Below are 17,983 nucleotides of genomic sequence, written 5' to 3'. Positions count from 1 at the left end.
TAGATCACCATTACGATCACCTAATCACGATCTACAAGCCCGAGCTTGTAGATCTGCTATTTTTGAAAAATAATTTATGTGATTGGTTAGCCGATTTGCTCGACTACATATGACGTAAATTTTCCCTTCATTGTCAATGGCATTTAATGTTTGTGTTGCCACAAATTTATGTCATATTTGAGGCACATATGACCTAATTTCTCTTTTCACTGTCAATGTCAAATATGAGACGCGTGGGGACAAAAGCTGTATATAGGAGGGGCTAGCGCCCTCTCAAAAATACAGCACAACTGGAAATAATCTTCTGTTTTTTATCACAATTCTTTAGAGAGTCAGGCTTAGACGCTGAGTGGAGTCGATACTAACATGGAGCTGATGGGGTCGACCCTGACGGCCACCTACGCCCGTCCCAGAACCAGCCACTTCCTGCCCGCCATCTCCACCATGGCCTCCAGCTACCGCGGCACCCAGCCTCCACTGGGGGGCGCCGGGGTGAACCCGGGACCCAGTGCCAACCAGTGGAGGACGAGCGGCTACTTCAGGTCCAACAGCGCCATCCCGTCCCTCGCCTCGGCGCCACGGTTAGAGAACAGTTTGGGGTTTTTCATTAGTAGTTTAGTTTTTAGTACGTTTTGACATTTCTTTTAAATTAGTTTTTAGAGCGGGGTTTGCTGGTATTTATTATATATATTTTTTTTGTAACAACGCTTAGTTTTAGTTTTATTCATACTTTGGGTTATTTGCCAGGGAAAAGTCAGAGTGAGTAAGTACAGGCTTATTGTGTAATAAAAATCACACCTGTGTGCAGTGAGGGGTGCTAAGTCTATCTCATGTTGATTAGGTGATGTAATGGTGTAAACGGTGCCAACACAAACATTAAACTCGATTAACATAATATAAGAGACAATATGACGTAAATCATTTATGTCGTAAATGACACATCATGACGTACATTTTCCCTTCATTGTCGATGGGTTTACAAAACAAACATTGAACTAAAGGCCAACATTAAACCTGTGTATAGGAAGGGCTAGTGGCCCTCAAAAACTCAACAAAAGGCACCTTTTTATAAATATATATATATATATATTCAGTTACTGGAAAACTAAGGGCATTTTGCCTATAATTTCAGTTTGTTTTAGTTATAGTTTTGTAAACAAACAATACCTTTTCAGTTTGTTATAGTTAAATATAATAAACTTGCTCTGCTGCGCCCCCTACAGGGAAAACCTGGAGCTGTCCCGCGCCAAGACCATGGCCTTCTACCCGTCCAACAGGACCACGCTGAACACCCGCTACACGCCAGACGACTGGTTCAAGTCCAACAACAGCAACTACCGCGAGTCCGAGTCGTCGCGGAACAGCGCCGAGCGGCTGAGGAGGGACACCATCAGGCCAGTAGACTACCTTTTCTCACCAGCTCAGTGGCCTTGTGGTTAGAGTGTCCGCCCTGAGACTGGGAGGTCGGGGTTCGATCCCCGGCCGGGTCATACCAAAAACTGTAAAAATGGGACCCAGTGCATCCCTGCTTGACACTCAGCATCAAGGGTTGGATTGGGGGTAAGTCCCTGCGACATACTAGCGTCATGTCCAGGGGGTGTACTTGTACATCAAGCTGCCTCACGCTACAGAAACAGGAGATAGGCTCCTGCCCCCTATGGGCCTCATGGCTCGGCAAGGCTACTTTACCTTTTCTCCACTGAGGAAAACGGAATAAAAATGAAATAAAGAACTAGCCCAAAATAGTGTTGCATGCAGCGCGGCACGTTGTGAGATTGTGGATCGGCTATTTTCAGCATGCAACCAACTCTGAAATCAGTCATTGCGACGCCATCAAGGCCCGCCATGAAGAAACATTTCAGTCGACTGAATCAACTGTAGATTTAGTCAACTAAAATCTTATGAATATTCAATAGACCAAAACTAACCCTATAACCCAGTTAAGTTGACTGTTGAATGTGACTAAAACTAACATCAAACAGGTCCCCTCGTATAAATATCTGGGAGTACAGATCGACGAGGACCTGAGCTGGCACACGCATGTAACAACACTGTGTTCTAAGATACACCAGCGTCTACACTTTCTCAGAAGACTTAGGCTTTTTGGAGTCAGTGTAAATATCATGTTGACCTTTTACAGAGCTAGTATAGAGTCAATCCTAAGATACGGTATGTCCAGCTGGTTTGGCAATCTAACTGTGAAGTACAAATCTCAAATAAGTAGGCTAGCAAACATGGCTGGGAAGATCATGGGCATGTCCACCCCCCCCCCATCACTCCCCAGACCATCTTTGAACAAGCAGTGGTGAGACAGGCTCGGAATATTGTATCTGACCCCTTGCATGTACTGTACCGAGAGTACGAACTAATGCCATCCGGTAGGAGGTATAGAACTCCACGGTGTGTGTATAATAGATTTAAACACTCTTTTGTTCCCCTGTCAACTAAAATGCTCAATCAGAGATTGCCGAATGCACTTTAAGGACTCAGATATTCAGGGATTGCCAAAAGCACTTTTTTGACTAGTTGCACGTTATCAAGGGAATGTGTGCAATATCTCCGTTTTGTGTATATGGGTGTTTCATGGTGTTTTTCCTTTTCGTATGTGAACGTGTCTGTTATTTGTATGCAGCTGTGACTCGATCTGTCTCCAAGACAAATTTCTCCCAAGGGAGACAAATAAAGACAACCTTGAACTAAATTAAAATGTATTTTTCATTTCAAATCGACTCACCATCCACGCAGGCTGATGCAGGACAAGGACCAGCTGACGCGCCGCAGCCAGGAGAACACCAGCAGGAACATCGGGGAGCGGCTCACCGACATCACCTTCTGGAGGTCCGAGCTCCACCACGAGATCGACAACATGGTGACGGAGATAGCCGCGCTCTCCGAGGTCAAGAGGAGGCTGGAGAGAGCCCTGGCCGAGACAGAGGGACCCCTGCAGGTAGAGAGAGACAGAGAGAGAGAGAGAATGAGAGAGAGAGAGAGAGAGAGAGAGAGAGAGAGAGAGAGAGAGAGAGGGGGTTGGAGTCAAATGTGAACATTCAACAAATGTGACTCTTTTTGATACAGAGACAGTCATGGTGGCAAGACTAACTGTTCAGGAGAGGAGAAAAACTAACCAAAATGAGTTAATAGCACCACAGGCAGACTCTTCACATTCTAGAGCATGTCTGAAATAAATGTCAGAGCTGAAATCGACATGTAAATATGAAAGAAATGCTTAAAATGTTGCTATAGGTGTAATGTTAGAGACCACAGAAGTGAACCTTTCGAGTCCGTTTTCTCAACTCGCAAGACATTACTCTATATAAGCCATATCTACAAAACTGGTGGGTCAAACTGAACAACCGATATGTCAATTTGAAGCTATGCTTCCCTGCTTTCACAAGTCAAGTCAATTCTATTTATATAGCACATTTAAAAACAACAGCAGTTGACCCAAAGTGTTTTCCAGAGAACAGGCAGGCCGTAGTCTATCCACAGTGCAATAATAGGACATGAAATACAATCATAAAACAGGCCAAGCTAACAAAACAACAATAAAAAGTTCAACGACTTATCCTCAGTCTGAAACCGTCACAAATGTCAACTAAGCAGGGAATGACAATGACACATTAAAAGGCATAGGCTATACAGACATGTCAGCAAACATCATTATGCTATCTAGTGACGCCATGGGGATTCAGTCCTGCTGTCAGTATTATTCGGTCGATTAATAATTCAGAGAGCATGGAGGAAACTGTTAATTAATCGGTTCAATGAGCCACTATAGCAACAATGTGCAATCAAGTCTAACCAATCACATTCACACCCTCTTCACACGCATTGGTTTCCGTTTCGTGGTTGGACAAAAATCCTCTCTCTCTCGTTCCACTACCATTGAAATAACGTGTTTTTCAGTTGCTTCATATTGATATTCTGTGGAATTCAATTGTAATTTTAAACGTGGTGTCAGTAAAAAGGAACATCACAGGTGCAGCATGGTGACTGGGCATATCATTTTTGTTTTGAGTTTTTCTTCCAAAAATGATGTTTTAGCAAATTCAACATAAACAAGGCAGAAAGAGCCTGCTGGTTAGTCAGTCAGGGACCAATCAGAAGGCTGACCTAGGGCGAGTCGAGTATGGAGATAAGAGGTTTCTGGCCGACAGCATCGATATTCAGGTTCTCTTTCCATCCAGACTATTGATTTCACTGAGACATTATGTGAAACTAAATCTTATGCACCACCTGATCGGCTACAGAGATGGGTGCGTAGGCTACTGCGTATAGGCAGGGATAAACATATTCAAAACAATGCAACAAAATGTACACAATAACCCACACACACACCGTTTGAACTTGCAATATAAACACTTTAGTTATTATTTAACTAATAGCTATAACAGTGAAGACATTCTTTGAAGGGAGGTCCACCCTCTCTGGTAGTGAACTCCCCTGGCGTGCTGTGACGCTGACCTACATGGTACATTATTCAACACTATTGCCGACACTAAACGGTCCTTGTCGGCTCTTAAAAGACGAATGGCCGGGGCCTTCGTTCACCCATCCTCTTGATGAGGTGACGTTATGCCCTACTAAGGTTGCCACACTGGCCTTCCACAGAAAGCACCAGCATTGTAGTGTCCAGAACTGTCCCCTGTGGGGAGATGCTGCATGCGTGGGGACATATACTGTAGTATGTTGTTGAGGAAGATGCATGATTGGACACAGAAAATGCTAATGAACATGTTTTAGAGTGTTGGAGTCGGGGTGTGAAATCGGGATAATGGTGTCATTATTACAAAATCTAAACTCTATAGCAACTTAACTTTGGTCAAATCAGCACTAACGTTAAAGTATATGTGATTTATACTAGACAACATGAACAGATGCAGTACCAATATGGCAATGTATAAGACCAATATCCTGTAAAATGTGAATTGAAACATAGTGCAGGAGTTACATTTCAACTATGACTTTTAGTTTATAGTCATGTTTACAGATACAACAACAGAGTTAATTCAATTGTTCTCCATAAAAGGTTCCACAAATTGCAATTCAAATGATAAATTATAAGATAATGGAAAATGTCAAATGACAAAATAACTATTATTAAACATACGGTGTGTACTTTGTGAAGTTGCCCGAATGGCCAAGGCTCCAAGAACAGCCAGATATGTAGTTTAAGGGTTTTAATTTTCCCCAATTAAACTCCTCCAGACAGTTTTCTTCAGTGCAAAAGACGACAATTCCAATAGCAAAAATAAATACTGGCCCATAAGAGCTCTCTTCAGGCTGTATTCAGGCTGTACAGTGTGATCACACAAGGCCCTGTAGCTCTCCCTCAGGGATGTTACCTGTGTCATCATTGCCCACATCTCACTCCTGTCTGTCCCTGCAGCCTCCTTTAAATGGGAGTGGATCCTACCACAGGACACAGACTTCAATTAGCATATTTCTTCTCAAATACTTCACTAATAAATACTCCCATAAATAAAGCCCTTGCATAAAAGTAAGTAACCTAGAAATTCTCAATAATGTGCTCAAATTAACCAAGGGTTAGGGTTAGTCATCATGAAAACTCAATGACAATAATACTCAAAGCATAAGAAGAAACACCCCTCTCCTCCTGCATAGCACCTGGCCCCTTCCTAATCAAGGGAAATGCCACCAGCAGTGCAGGAGAGACAATTGGCAAACAATCAGTGATCATTTTAATTCAAACTCACAATTTTAAAACAATAGTCCTTGCATGTTAAAGATAGCAGTTTCATGTGTATTTGTTAGGGCAAGGGTTGCCCCGTGACATACCTAAAAAAATGTTTTGCTGCACATAAGATACATCACTTAGGAGACATCAAGCAGTAATCACAGTCATACTGCATACTATATTTACAATCATATGCACATAGTGACAGTGCCAATGTGACAGCCTAAAGCTGTGTCATCAATAGACCCAAATGGTGACAGACGGGGCTCAGCACCTGGTCAGCGCTTGTCCTCGGCTTTTTAGCAGTTCCTTCAGACATGTGTCTGTTTTATTGGCCCGTTAACTCCAAGAAAAGAGCCAGACAAAATGTGTTCACGACAAGAGGTCACAGGGCTCAGCGGTCAGTGGCCCCCGGAGACCCTGGAAAGCACTGCCTAATGCCTACTGGTGGTCTCTCTCTCTCTCTCTCTCTATAGAGAGGGTAGAGTCAGCTGGATGTGTTTAGCAGATCTGGTGACATATGGGACAACGCTGCGGTCTAGGATCAGGTGGCGAGAGGCGTTCTCAGGGATATCAAAAGTTAAACTGAAACTGGAGAACACAAGTGAAGATCGAGTCACGCCAACTAGAGCAACCATGAGCAACAACACAGTTCAACCCTAACTAGAGCAACCATGAGCAGCAACACAGTTCAACCCCAACTAGAGCAACCATGAGCAACAACACAGTTCAACCCCAACTAGAGCAACCATGAGCAACAACACAGTTCAACCCCAACTAGAGCAACCATGAGTAGCAACACAGTTCAACCCCAACTAGAGCAACCATGAGCAGCACCACAGTTCAACCCCAACTAGAGCAACCATGAGCAGCACCACAGTTCAACCCCAGCTAGAGCAACCATGAGCAGCACCACAGTTCAACCCCAACTAGAGCAACCATGAGCAGCACCACAGTTCAACCCCAGCTAGAGCAACCATGAGCAGCAACACAGTTCAACCCCAGCTAGAGCAACCATGAGCAGCAACACAGTTCTCTGAATCTGATCTCAGGTCAGAATGGGTTCATCAGACCAGTGTGTGTCCAGTGGAAACCTCGTATGAATCTGATCTCAGGTCAGAATGGGTTAATGACACCATGCATTTGTCAACAGGTGGCCCAGGAGTGTCTCTATCACAGAGAGAAGAGGATGTCCATCGACCTGGTGCATGACGGCGTGGAGAAAGACCTCATCAGGGTAATCAATACAATAAACTCCTTTATTATTAAACACATAACTCCATAACTCAGATAGTGTACAATGACTCCGGGTGTTAGTTTGTTACTCTCGGAGTTACAAACTACCATCGGAACCATCCACTGTTGCAATGTACAGTACTGTTAAGGCTCATACATAGTCTGGATTTTCGGTGGTGAGGTGACCACCGCTCCTGTGGTGAGCTGACCACCGGAGCTGAAATAACGTTGAGCGGTGGTGAGTAAAAACAGAGAGAAGGGCTGGAGCGGCTTGTGACGTCATGTTGTAGTTCGGTGGTCACCTATGTATGAGCCTTTAGGTGCAGTTCACCTTTAGCTACCATCAGAACCGTCCACTGTTGTAAACTAATGTACAGTACTGTTAGGTACTGTAATGTACAGCAGTGGTTCTTAAAGTGGGGTCCGGGGACCCCCAGGGGTACCTGAGGGAGTTCCAAGGGGGACCCATCTTGTTGACCCATTCATGTTCATAAAGTGCTAAAGTGTTTAAAGCAGTGGTTCCCAAACTTTTTCATGTCAAGGACTCCCAAATTGACACTACTTAGCCCGTGGACCCCCATTTGAAAAGATATGCCAGGGACCCCCATAAGAGAAGACGTACACATTTAGACGTCTACATTTAGACGTCTACATTTAGATGAGAGGGTACCTGGAAAAATATCTACCCCAAAAGGGGTACCTGGTCCAAAACAGTTTGGGAACCCCTGATGTACAGTACTGTTAGGTGCAGTTCACCTTTAGCTAACACTGGGTGCCCTGTTTTCCTCCTCGCTGCCTGTGCTGTGCTGGAGGTAGGAAGTGGAAGTCATCAAGTCCTGCCAGGAGAGGATGAGACGACATCTAGACAGAGCTGTTGCTCAGCTGGCGTGAGTGCATACAGTACACATCTACAGTATTAGGGCTGTATTTTGCATGTCTTAAGTACCAGGTCTTATTATTCCCTAACTTGAGTAAACTAAAGACCTGGAGGCGTGATCAATTGCTCTTTGGCCACTCAGAATAGCCAAAATGGCATTGATCAAGCCTCCAGGTCTTTAGTTTACTCCAGTTATAGGGATAATACCTGGTACTTAAGACACGCAAAATACAGCCCCTATTGTTTTAACTCTGTAAATATGGGACTCAAGAAATAAATACTAATTTAACACTCATCTTTTTACTTTCTCTAATAATAACCTAAAAAAACAAAGTTGTCCTATCTTTAACGATGACTGTCGCATGGGGTTCTAACTCAGGTCCAACCGAGCGGCGCAGCATGAGCTGGAGCGAGACCTGAGTGACAAGGTGTCGGCGCACAGGATCGACAACCGCTGTCATCACCTCAGGAACTCTTCAGACGGCATCAGCTACTACAGAGGCATCGACAGACTGGACCCCTCGTAAGTCTGACCCTTAGAAGCATTTAAAACTACAGAGGCATCGACAGACTGGACCCCTCGTAAGTCTGACCCTTTAGAAGCATTTAAAACTACAGAGGAATCGACAGACTGGACCCCTCGTAAGTCTGACCCTTTAGAAGCATTTAAAACTACAGAGGAATCGACAGACTGGACCCCTCGTAAGTCTGACCCTTAGAAGCATTTAAAACTACAGAGGCATCGACAGACTGGACCCCTCGTAAGTCTGACCCTTAGAAGCATTTAAAACTACAGAGGCATCGACAGACTGGACCCCTCGTAAGTCTGACCCTTAGAAGCATTTAAAACTACAGAGGCATCGACAGACTGGACCCCTCGTAAGTCTGACCCTTAGAAGCATTTAAAACTACAGAGGCATCGACAGACTGGACCCCTCGTAAGTCTGACCCTTTAGAAGCATTTAAAACTACAGAGGAATCGACAGACTGGACCCCTCGTAAGTCTGACCCTTAGAAGCATTTAAAACTACAGAGGCATCGACAGACTGGAGCCCTCGTAAGTCTGACCCTTAGAAGCACTTAAAACTACAGAGGCATCGACAGACTGGACCCCTCGTAAGTCTGACCCTTAGAAGCATTTAAAACTACAGAGGCATCGACAGACTGGACCCCTCGTAAGTCTGACCCTTTAGAAGCATTTAAAACTACAGAGGAATCGACAGACTGGACCCCTCGTAAGTCTGACCCTTAGAAGCATTTAAAACTACAGAGGCATCGACAGACTGGACCCCTCGTAAGTCTGACCCTTAGAAGCATTTAAAACTACAGAGGCATCGACAGACTGGACCCCTCGTAAGTCTGACCCTTAGAAGCATTTAAAACTACAGAGGCATCGACAGACTGGAGCCCTCGTAAGTCTGACCCTTAGAAGCACTTAAAACTACAGAGGCATCGACAGACTGGACCCCTCGTAAGTCTGACCCTTAGAAGCACTTAAAACCCTCTAAAATACCAGATCTACAAGCTTAACAACGCAATCATCAGCTACTACAGAGGCATCGACAGACTGGACCCCTCGTAAGTCTGACCCTTAGAAGCTTTCTAAAGACGCTATAGAGCGTGGCAGTCCCGCTCCCTTTCATGACGACGTAAGGCCCAGGAAATAATTCCCAATGCATTTTTCCTCATAGACATTTCAAAAAGTATTTATTTAAAGACCTTTTAAGCGTCGTACGAAGCCAATACAAACACAATATTTTGGACCAACCAAATAATTACAAAGAAGAAAAACAACAAAAAAAGTTTTGTAACCTGCCGTGTTTTTCTTTTTTCTAATTATTTGTTCGGCCCGAAAAATGGTGTTTGTTTTCATGATTTCTCACACCTCAAGTTGGCTTTGCACGAGGCTTAACACATTGAGTACGCCAACGTGCATCAAAATAAAGGCCACTATAGTGCCAGAGTAGTCTGATCGCTTTTACTCTGAAAGCCATGAACCAGAAATACTTTCTTAAAAAAATTGACTTGACAAAGTGAGCTCATAATCCCCGATCATCTTAATATATTTATATAAACTCCAAAAAGCGTTCATATTTTGCGGGAGAGACGGATGAGGAGCAGAAATGCAGCGCCAGCATATCGATCCATTCATCACCACGGAGAGCGCCCTGGATGAGGAGATAGTCATTCTTTCCGCCGCGCTAACATGGGAGTCAATGACAAGCTAATATTTGCACAGAGCGTTAGCATACGGCAAGCGAAAAGCGAAATGCCAAAAAAAAAAATAGGAATAATTCTGAATATTATTATCTCGCCCCGCGTCGTCCAATGTACCACTCGTTTCTGATCCTTATGACGTTTCCAGACGTATTTTGTACAGAATGTGTTAAAAGGTCTTTAAATAAATACTTTTTGAAATGTCTATGAGGAAAATGAACGGAGAATAATTCATTGTCAATGGGAATTTTATGTTCGTGACAATAAAAGCCGATTTGCCTCGTTCATATATGACGCAAATTCTTCATTCATCGTCAATGGGAATCTATAATCTTTGTGTAAGACGTAAGTCTACACTGTAGCTGAAAAAAAAGTAAGCCTGTGATGTTACAATACCAATATACAATACTGATTCTGATCTGTTGGTCTTCTACGCATCTGGAGTCTGGACTCAGTTGGTTAATTTAAGGGGGGGGAATCTAATAAAGCCACTTTTGACCCAATTCTGGTCCTGGCAAATGTTCTAATACAGAGGGATCAGTATCTCTCTGTCTGTCTGCTTCAGACATGTGTCCAATTTATTGGCCTATTAACTCAGAGAAAAGAGCCAGACAAAATGTGTTCACGACAAGAGGTCACAGGGGTCAGCCCAGAGACCCTGGAAAGCACTGCCTATAGCCTGCTGGTGGTCCTAAATGGGTTAAATTCTGGGAGATAAGAGGTTTCGGCCTGATAGCTTCTGTACCCTCTCTCTCTCTCTCTCTGTGTGTGTGTGCGTCAGGCTCTCTCTGCCAGACTCCTGGTCCAAGTTCACGGACGACAACATCCTGCTGTCGCAGAGCGAGCGCGCGTCCTCCCACAAGCTGCGCGACGAGATCGAGATCCTCCTGAACGCCACGTCCAACGAGCTGTGGAACCAGTTCAACAACGTCAACGTGTCCTTCACCAACCGCATATCGGAGACCGCCGACGCCAAGAACAGCCTGCAGACACACCTGGCCAAGGTGAACTGTCCCGTTTAGCAGACACACCTGGCCAAGGTGAACTGTCCCGTTTAGCTACACACCTGGCCAAGGTGAACGGTTCTGTTTAGCTGCAGACACACCTGGCCAAGGTGAACTGTTCCGTTTAGCTACACACCTGGCCAAGGTGAACTGTTCCGTTTAGCTACACACCTGGCCAAGGTGAACTGTCCCGTTTAGCTGCACACCTGGCCAAGGTGAACGGTCTCGTTTAGATGCAGACACACCTGGCCAAGGTGAACTGTCCCGTTTAGCTGCAGACACACCTGGCCAAGGTGAACGGTCCCGTTTAGCTGCACACCTGGCCAAGGTGAACTGTCCCGTTTAGCTGCACACCTGGCCAAGGTGAACTGTCCCGTTTAGCTGCACACCTGGCCAAGGTGAACTGTCCCGTTTAGCTGCACACCTGGCCAAGGTGAACTGTCCCGTTTAGCTGCACACCTGGCCAAGGTGAACGGTCCCGTTTAGCTGCAGACACACCTGGCCAAGGTGACTGTCCCGTTTAGCAGACACACCTGGCCAAGGTGAACGGTCCCGTTTAGCTGCAGACACACCTGGCCAAGGTGACTGTCCCGTTTAGCTACACACCTGGCCAAGGTGAACTGTCCCGTTTAGCTGCACACCTGGCCAAGGTGAACTGTCCCGTTTAGCTACACACCTGGCCAAGGTGAACTGTCCCGTTTAGCTGCACACCTGGCCAAGGTGAACTGTCCCGTTTAGCTGCAGACACACCTGGCCAAGGTGAACTGTCCCGTTTAGCTGCACACCTGGCCAAGGTGAACTGTCCCGTTTAGCTGCACACCTGGCCAAGGTGAACTGTCCCGTTTAGCTGCACACCTGGCCAAGGTGAACGGTCCCGTTTAGCTGCAGACACACCTGGCCAAGGTGAACTGTCCCGTTTAGCTGCACACCTGGCCAAGGTGAACGGTCCCGTTTAGCTGCAGACACACCTGGCCAAGGTGACTGTCCCGTTTAGCAGACACACCTGGCCAAGGTGAACTGTCCCGTTTAGCTGCACACCTGGCCAAGGTGAACTGTCCCCTTTAGCTACACACCTGGCCAAGGTGAACTGTCCCGTTTAGCTACACACCTGGCCAAGGTGAACTGTCCCGTTTAGCTACACACCTGGCCAAGGTGAACTGTCCCGTTTAGCTGCACACCTGGCCAAGGTGAACTGTCCCGTTTAGCTGCACACCTGGCCAAGGTGAACTGTCCCCTTTAGCTACACACCTGGCCAAGGTGAACTGTCCCGTTTAGCTACACACCTGGCCAAGGTGAACTGTCCCGTTTAGCTACACACCTGGCCAAGGTGACCCGTCCCGTTTAGCTGCACACCTGGCCAAGGTGAACTGTCCCCTTTAGCAGACACACCTGGCCAAGGTGAACTGTCCCCTTTAGCTACACACCTGGCCAAGGTGAACTGTCCCCTTTAGCTACACACCTGGCCAAGGTGAACTGTCCCGTTTAGCTACACACCTGGCCAAGGTGAACTGTCCCGTTTAGCTACACACCTGGCCAAGGTGAACTGTCCCGTTTAGCTACACACCTGGCCACGGTGAACTGTCCCGTTTAGCTGCAGACACACCTGGCCAAGGTGAACTGTCCCGTTTAGCTGCAGACACACCTGGCCAAGGTGAACTGTCCCGTTTAGCTGCAGACACACCTGGCCAAGGTGAACTGTCCCGTTTAGCTACACACCTGGCCACGGTGAACTGTCCCGTTTAGCTGCAGACACACCTGGCCAAGGTGAACTGTCCCGTTTAGCTGCAGACACACCTGGCCAAGGTGAACTGTCCCGTTTAGCTGCAGACACACCTGGCCAAGGTGAACTGTCCCGTTTAGCTGCAGACACACCTGGCCAAGGTGAACTGTCCCGTTTAGCTGCAGACACACCTGGCCAAGGTGAACTGTCCCGTTTAGCTGCAGACACACCTGGCCAAGGTGAACTGTCCCGTTTAGCTGCAGACACACCTGGCCAAGGTGAACTGTCCCGTTTAGCTGCAGACACACCTGGCCAAGGTGAACTGTCCCGTTTAGCTGCAGACACACCTGGCCACGGTGAACTGTCCCGCTTAGCTACACACCTGGCCAAGGTGAACTGTCCCGCTTAGCTACACACCTGGCCAAGGTGAACTGTCCCGCTTAGCTGCGACGCGGTGTGAGCTTGTAGATCGGCTATTTTCAGCATGCAACAATTATTGTAAAATGTCTTATACTGGATCTCTTGTCCACTAGTCCCTTCTTAACATTTTAGTCTAGTTTTTATTTGTTTGACGAAATTGTCAATATATTTAGTCTTAGTCATCATAGCTTAGTTTTCATTTAGTTTTCGTCAGTGAAAAAAGGGTAGTCGACGAACATCTTTCGTCTTAGTTTTAGTCGACGGAATCAACACTGCTCTGCCAGCGGCTAAGTCGATTTTCTGTTTAATGGCAGATCATGTGAGTTTCAGGAATTGTTCCTCCTCGTTACTTTATAGCCCCCCCCCCCCCCCCCATCCCCCCACCACACACACACACACACACACACACACACAGCATGCCCACCCCAAACATACCAGTGCTATAATTAGCACCCTAATTGCATTACAGGGCATGCACACTACAGAGTAATCTAGTAAGAGAGTGGCGACACTATAGCGTTGACTCCCACTGTAACAATGGAATGTGGAAGTGCTCATTCTATCTCAATGGGATAGTTCCTTCCATAGGAGCAATGTGTGGAACTATAGCCCATAGGGACCCCGCTTTGCGGCGAGATCAAAGCGTGTCGCTACTCTCCTACTCTACACTCTGGCACGTTAGTTAGGTTAAAAAGTGGTGAAATGGTCCTTTAATAGATGTTGGGAGAGGACACTCCTGTCAAAAAAATAAAGGAGCCTAAAATAGCTTGTTCTCTATCTGTCGTACACTGGATCCCATTGTTGTGATGAGGAGGGGGTCCGTACGGGTCACGGCCATCAGCTGTTGTTGGACAGACAGGCTTATCAGCAGTGACAGTATGTTTGGACGTGAGAGACAGACACACCACCATCTTTAACAAACCTCCGTCAGTCACTGTGAGTGAGTTCTAAGGAGGAGCACTGCTTATTCTCTGTGATTACATTACGTATGTAATGTGTTTGGGGAAAGAGGAAGCCATTGTGTTGAGCCGTGGCTATCTACAGCGGTACGTGTTGTTGTGAGGCCAAAAAGTGAGGCGGTAGCATTGGCAGATATTACATTTGCAATGCCCTGCAGCAACCTCAAGATTCATGTACAAAATAAGCGCCCCCAGAGAGTTACGGGTCTTTCAAACGCCAAGCGATATAACGCGCCTATAGTTCATTCCCAGTGTGACAACGCAAGCGTATTTATGTGAGCGCGGACGGTCCCGTAAATGTGTTGCCAGCGTGCTCGTTGCGTGCACACGCCCGCGACTCACCTAGACCTGGATTATTTTAACGCTTGCGTTGTCGCGCCCCTCTTGAACCGACCTAGAGGAGGCCTCTGCCCTTTTACCCTGTCTGTAAAACCACTGCCCTCTCCAGACCACGAATGCAGCATTTACTGATGGTGAAAGAAATGCAAAATGTCACGCCTTTCCTTTCCATGCCGTAAGCAGCATTCAGGAGAATCCCTTTTGTTGCGTTGAACAAATTTGTTTAGAAATACAGGTCGCACACACCGCATCTAAGCAAAGCAAAGGTACCGTGTTTACCCAGGGTAACTGGACTAAGCTCAAGAACTTGTTTACAGCCAGGCCCTGCTCATAGAACATTTCATGGTAGGGGTTCAATGCCTTGCTCAAGGGTACTTCAACGGTGGTAATTTGAACGTGCCGGTCCGGGGATACGAACTAGCGACCTTCCGATATCAAGACCGCTCCGAAAACCGTTCGGCCACCACTAGATATAAAGAGTTCTGGGTTGTGCCCCGAAAATAGCTGATCTACAAGGTTTTGAGCTTGTAGATCTGCTATTTTGGCATTTTTTTTTGTCTAAAAGTGCCCTCTCTAACACTCTCTGCTGTATATACTTGGTCCTCCAGACCCTGCAGGAGATCTTCCAGACGGAGATGCTCATAGAGTCTCTGAGGAAGGCCCTGAGGGACAAAGAGTGTCCTCTGAAGGTGGCTCAGACCAGGATGGAGGAGAGGACGCGCAGGCCCAACGTGGAGCTCTGCAGGGACAACCCACACCACAGGTACATTTCTGTTTAGTCATATATAGTCTTTGGAATGAAACTTAATTTTAGTTTTAGTCATATTTTAGTCACCATCTATAGTAGCCACCTAGTAGTCACCACCTTTCATCTAGATTTAGTCGACTAAATGTCATACGATTTTAGTGCAGTTAATTTAGTCGACTACAATGCATTTTCTCAGGCCTCGATGCCGTCATAATGACTAATGATTTTACACTTGCTGAAAATAGCCAATCTACAAGCTCACGACGCTGTAAAATCACTTATACTGGATCAGTGAAAAATAAAGGTAGTCGACGAACATTTTTTCGTCTTAGTTTTATAGTCGACAAAATCACCACTGTCTCTGTCCCCTATAAGACTATACTATACTATACTATGCTATGCTATACTATGCTATGCTATGCTATGCTATACTATGCTATGCTATGCTATGCTATGCTATACTATGCTATGCTATGCTATGCTATACTATACTATATCATACTCTACGACCCCCTGCAGGCTGGTGGGGGAGGTGCGTGAGATCGAGGACACCATCCACCGGCTGCAGGACAGGCTGATGGAGGCGGAGAACGCCCTGCAGGTTCTGGTGAAGACCAAGATCACCCTGGAGCACGACCTGTCCGTCAAGGCCAACTCCCTCTTCCTGGACCAGGAGAAGTGCATGAGCATGAGGAAGAGCTTCCCCAGCACGCCGCGCCTCATTGGCTACGCCTAAAGAAGACCATGTGACCCCCCCCAGCACGCCCCGCCTGATTGGCTACGCCTAAGAAGACCATTTTGACCTGAGATCAGATTCTAAAAATGTTTTCTACATCCTGACAGTTTTCTGAAAAAGCTATGTTTCTATGTGTCAGTCGTTCTTCGATTTTTCAAAAATAGCAGACCTACAATCTCGTAGCGCGCCACTCGGTGGCGCGCTATGAGCTTGTAGATCTGCTATTTTTCAATAGCTGAAAGCATAACATTATGTTAAAAAATGGGTTAAGTTACCACATAAGCCCTGTTTTATGTCACGGAGCCGAAATAGCTGATCTAGGAGAGCACAATGCCTTAACGATGCAGTGCGCTGTGAGCTTGTAGATCAACCGCATACATAACATGCACTCCCCCAAAATAAGGAAGGCAGGTTGACCGTGGTCAAATTAGCATTTTTATGTTTGGGTGAACAAACGTGAATTATGGAAGAAGTTCTTGAGGGGTTTCGGATAGAGGGTTCACACACAGGTGCTTGAAATCCTTAATTGAACATACTTTTTTCCAAGATGAAAATGCTTGAAAATGGTTTAAGTGGTATAAAGGTGACCAATAGAATAATGTATGATATGCGTTCATCTTTCAATATCCATCTAGTAGGCCTACTGTACATCCTCATACAAAAATAACAGTGTAGTTACTAGTAACACAAAAGAACAATGTGGCTTTTTTAAATGGATGGTGTTTCATTAAAACGGTGGGAAACAAAATCACTGCACACTGGAGGTGCTTGAAGTGTTTTTAAATGTGACTTTTTTCCGAACCTGCATGAATTCTATACTTTGGAGAGTCATGACCATAATGAGGTACATTGCATACAGAAGAACTGACCACACTGCATTTGGTATCAACATCCAAGTGAAAATAAACCACTGATTAGATCGGTTATGATTGACACATAAAGATGGTGATTTTTCTTTTCACCCTAAAACATGATCCTCACTGATTATTATTACATACCGTAAGTAGGAACATCTGTACAGTATTTTTTATCCCACGATTTTGCAACCCATTCTTTTCACCCAGTGTCAATTATCTAATGTAATCCTGAGCGCTACACTTCCTCTGCCAACCTGGGGGGGCAGTGGACTGACCTCATGCTTCCTTCTATGCATGAGGAGTCCAAGCTGCTTCTGTGTCAAAACAAATTCAAAATGTGTTTTACACAATGGCAAATAAAGGTATCTGAATCTGAATCACCTGACAGGGGAGAGTTTCCCCGGCCGGACGTAGTGCGTGGAAGGAACACGTTATTCCCAACAGTTCCTTTCCCCTTCATCAGGCGCCCCGGCTGGCCAGGGCAGGGGAGGCAGTTTAGAGACCAGGATTACTGCATGCGAGTTGCATCACTCAGTTCACACGGGTGTGATTTTCAACCATTGAGGAGATTGCAACTGTTAATTTGGTGTCGTTATACGATATATTTCAAAGGTCTTTAATCACAACCAACATCAGTGGACGAGGCGTCCAAAAATGTCTCCACAATAACGGCACTGTGTTTGCAGATATAAAACACAACTATGGAGCAGTTCCCTTTCCTATCCAAGTAAGGACATTCTGCATGACGGTAAACCACAGCTTAAATACGACTGCATACAGTAGTAAATATTAACACTGAATATGAATGATGTGCCGGGGGTGGGAATCAGTGTGTTTACACTGGAAATCAACACATTCACAGCCCGATTCATCAACACATTCACAGCCCTGATTCATCAACACATTCACAGCCTGATTCATCACTGATGCTTACTGTAAAGATCAGGGGGGGGGGTCTTTAACAGGGGGTCGGGGACCCCTAGGGGGTCCTCAGAGTATCTCCAGGGCCGTCTGCCAAATCGTTATGTGTGTGTGTGTGTGATGATGGGGAACATTCAGTGGCGTGCACAGACATTTAGAGCCAGGGGCAGGTGCTCAAGTAAAAAAGGGGCACCTTGTGCAGCTCGTGGAAACGGCCGGTTGCCTTAATTTTTTTTGCCATTTTTTAATTG

The 17,983-nt window shown here is 45.9% G+C and overlaps 1 protein-coding gene across 1 annotated transcript; it reads left to right on the top strand.

Moving 5' to 3' along the window:
* Positions 1 to 366: 366 nt before the first annotated feature.
* On the top strand, positions 367 to 15,954 carry tekt3 (tektin 3; the record flags this gene model as incomplete). Its single annotated transcript, XM_080789319.1, has 9 exons — positions 367 to 581; positions 1,224 to 1,394; positions 2,746 to 2,947; positions 6,852 to 6,935; positions 7,751 to 7,821; positions 8,191 to 8,334; positions 10,810 to 11,032; positions 15,079 to 15,233; positions 15,738 to 15,954. 9 exons carry the CDS (start codon positions 367 to 369, stop codon positions 15,952 to 15,954), a joined length of 1,482 nt encoding a protein of 493 aa, XP_080645445.1.
* Between the last annotated feature and the right edge of the window lie 2,029 nt (positions 15,955 to 17,983).

This window comes from Protomyctophum bolini (genome assembly GCF_963924005.1).
Source record: "Protomyctophum bolini genome assembly, chromosome: 18".
NCBI classification, from domain to species: Eukaryota; Metazoa; Chordata; class Actinopteri; order Myctophiformes; family Myctophidae; genus Protomyctophum; species Protomyctophum bolini.
Note: the sequence above shows the minus strand (reverse complement) of the source record. Positions and strands in the feature narration are given on the sequence as shown.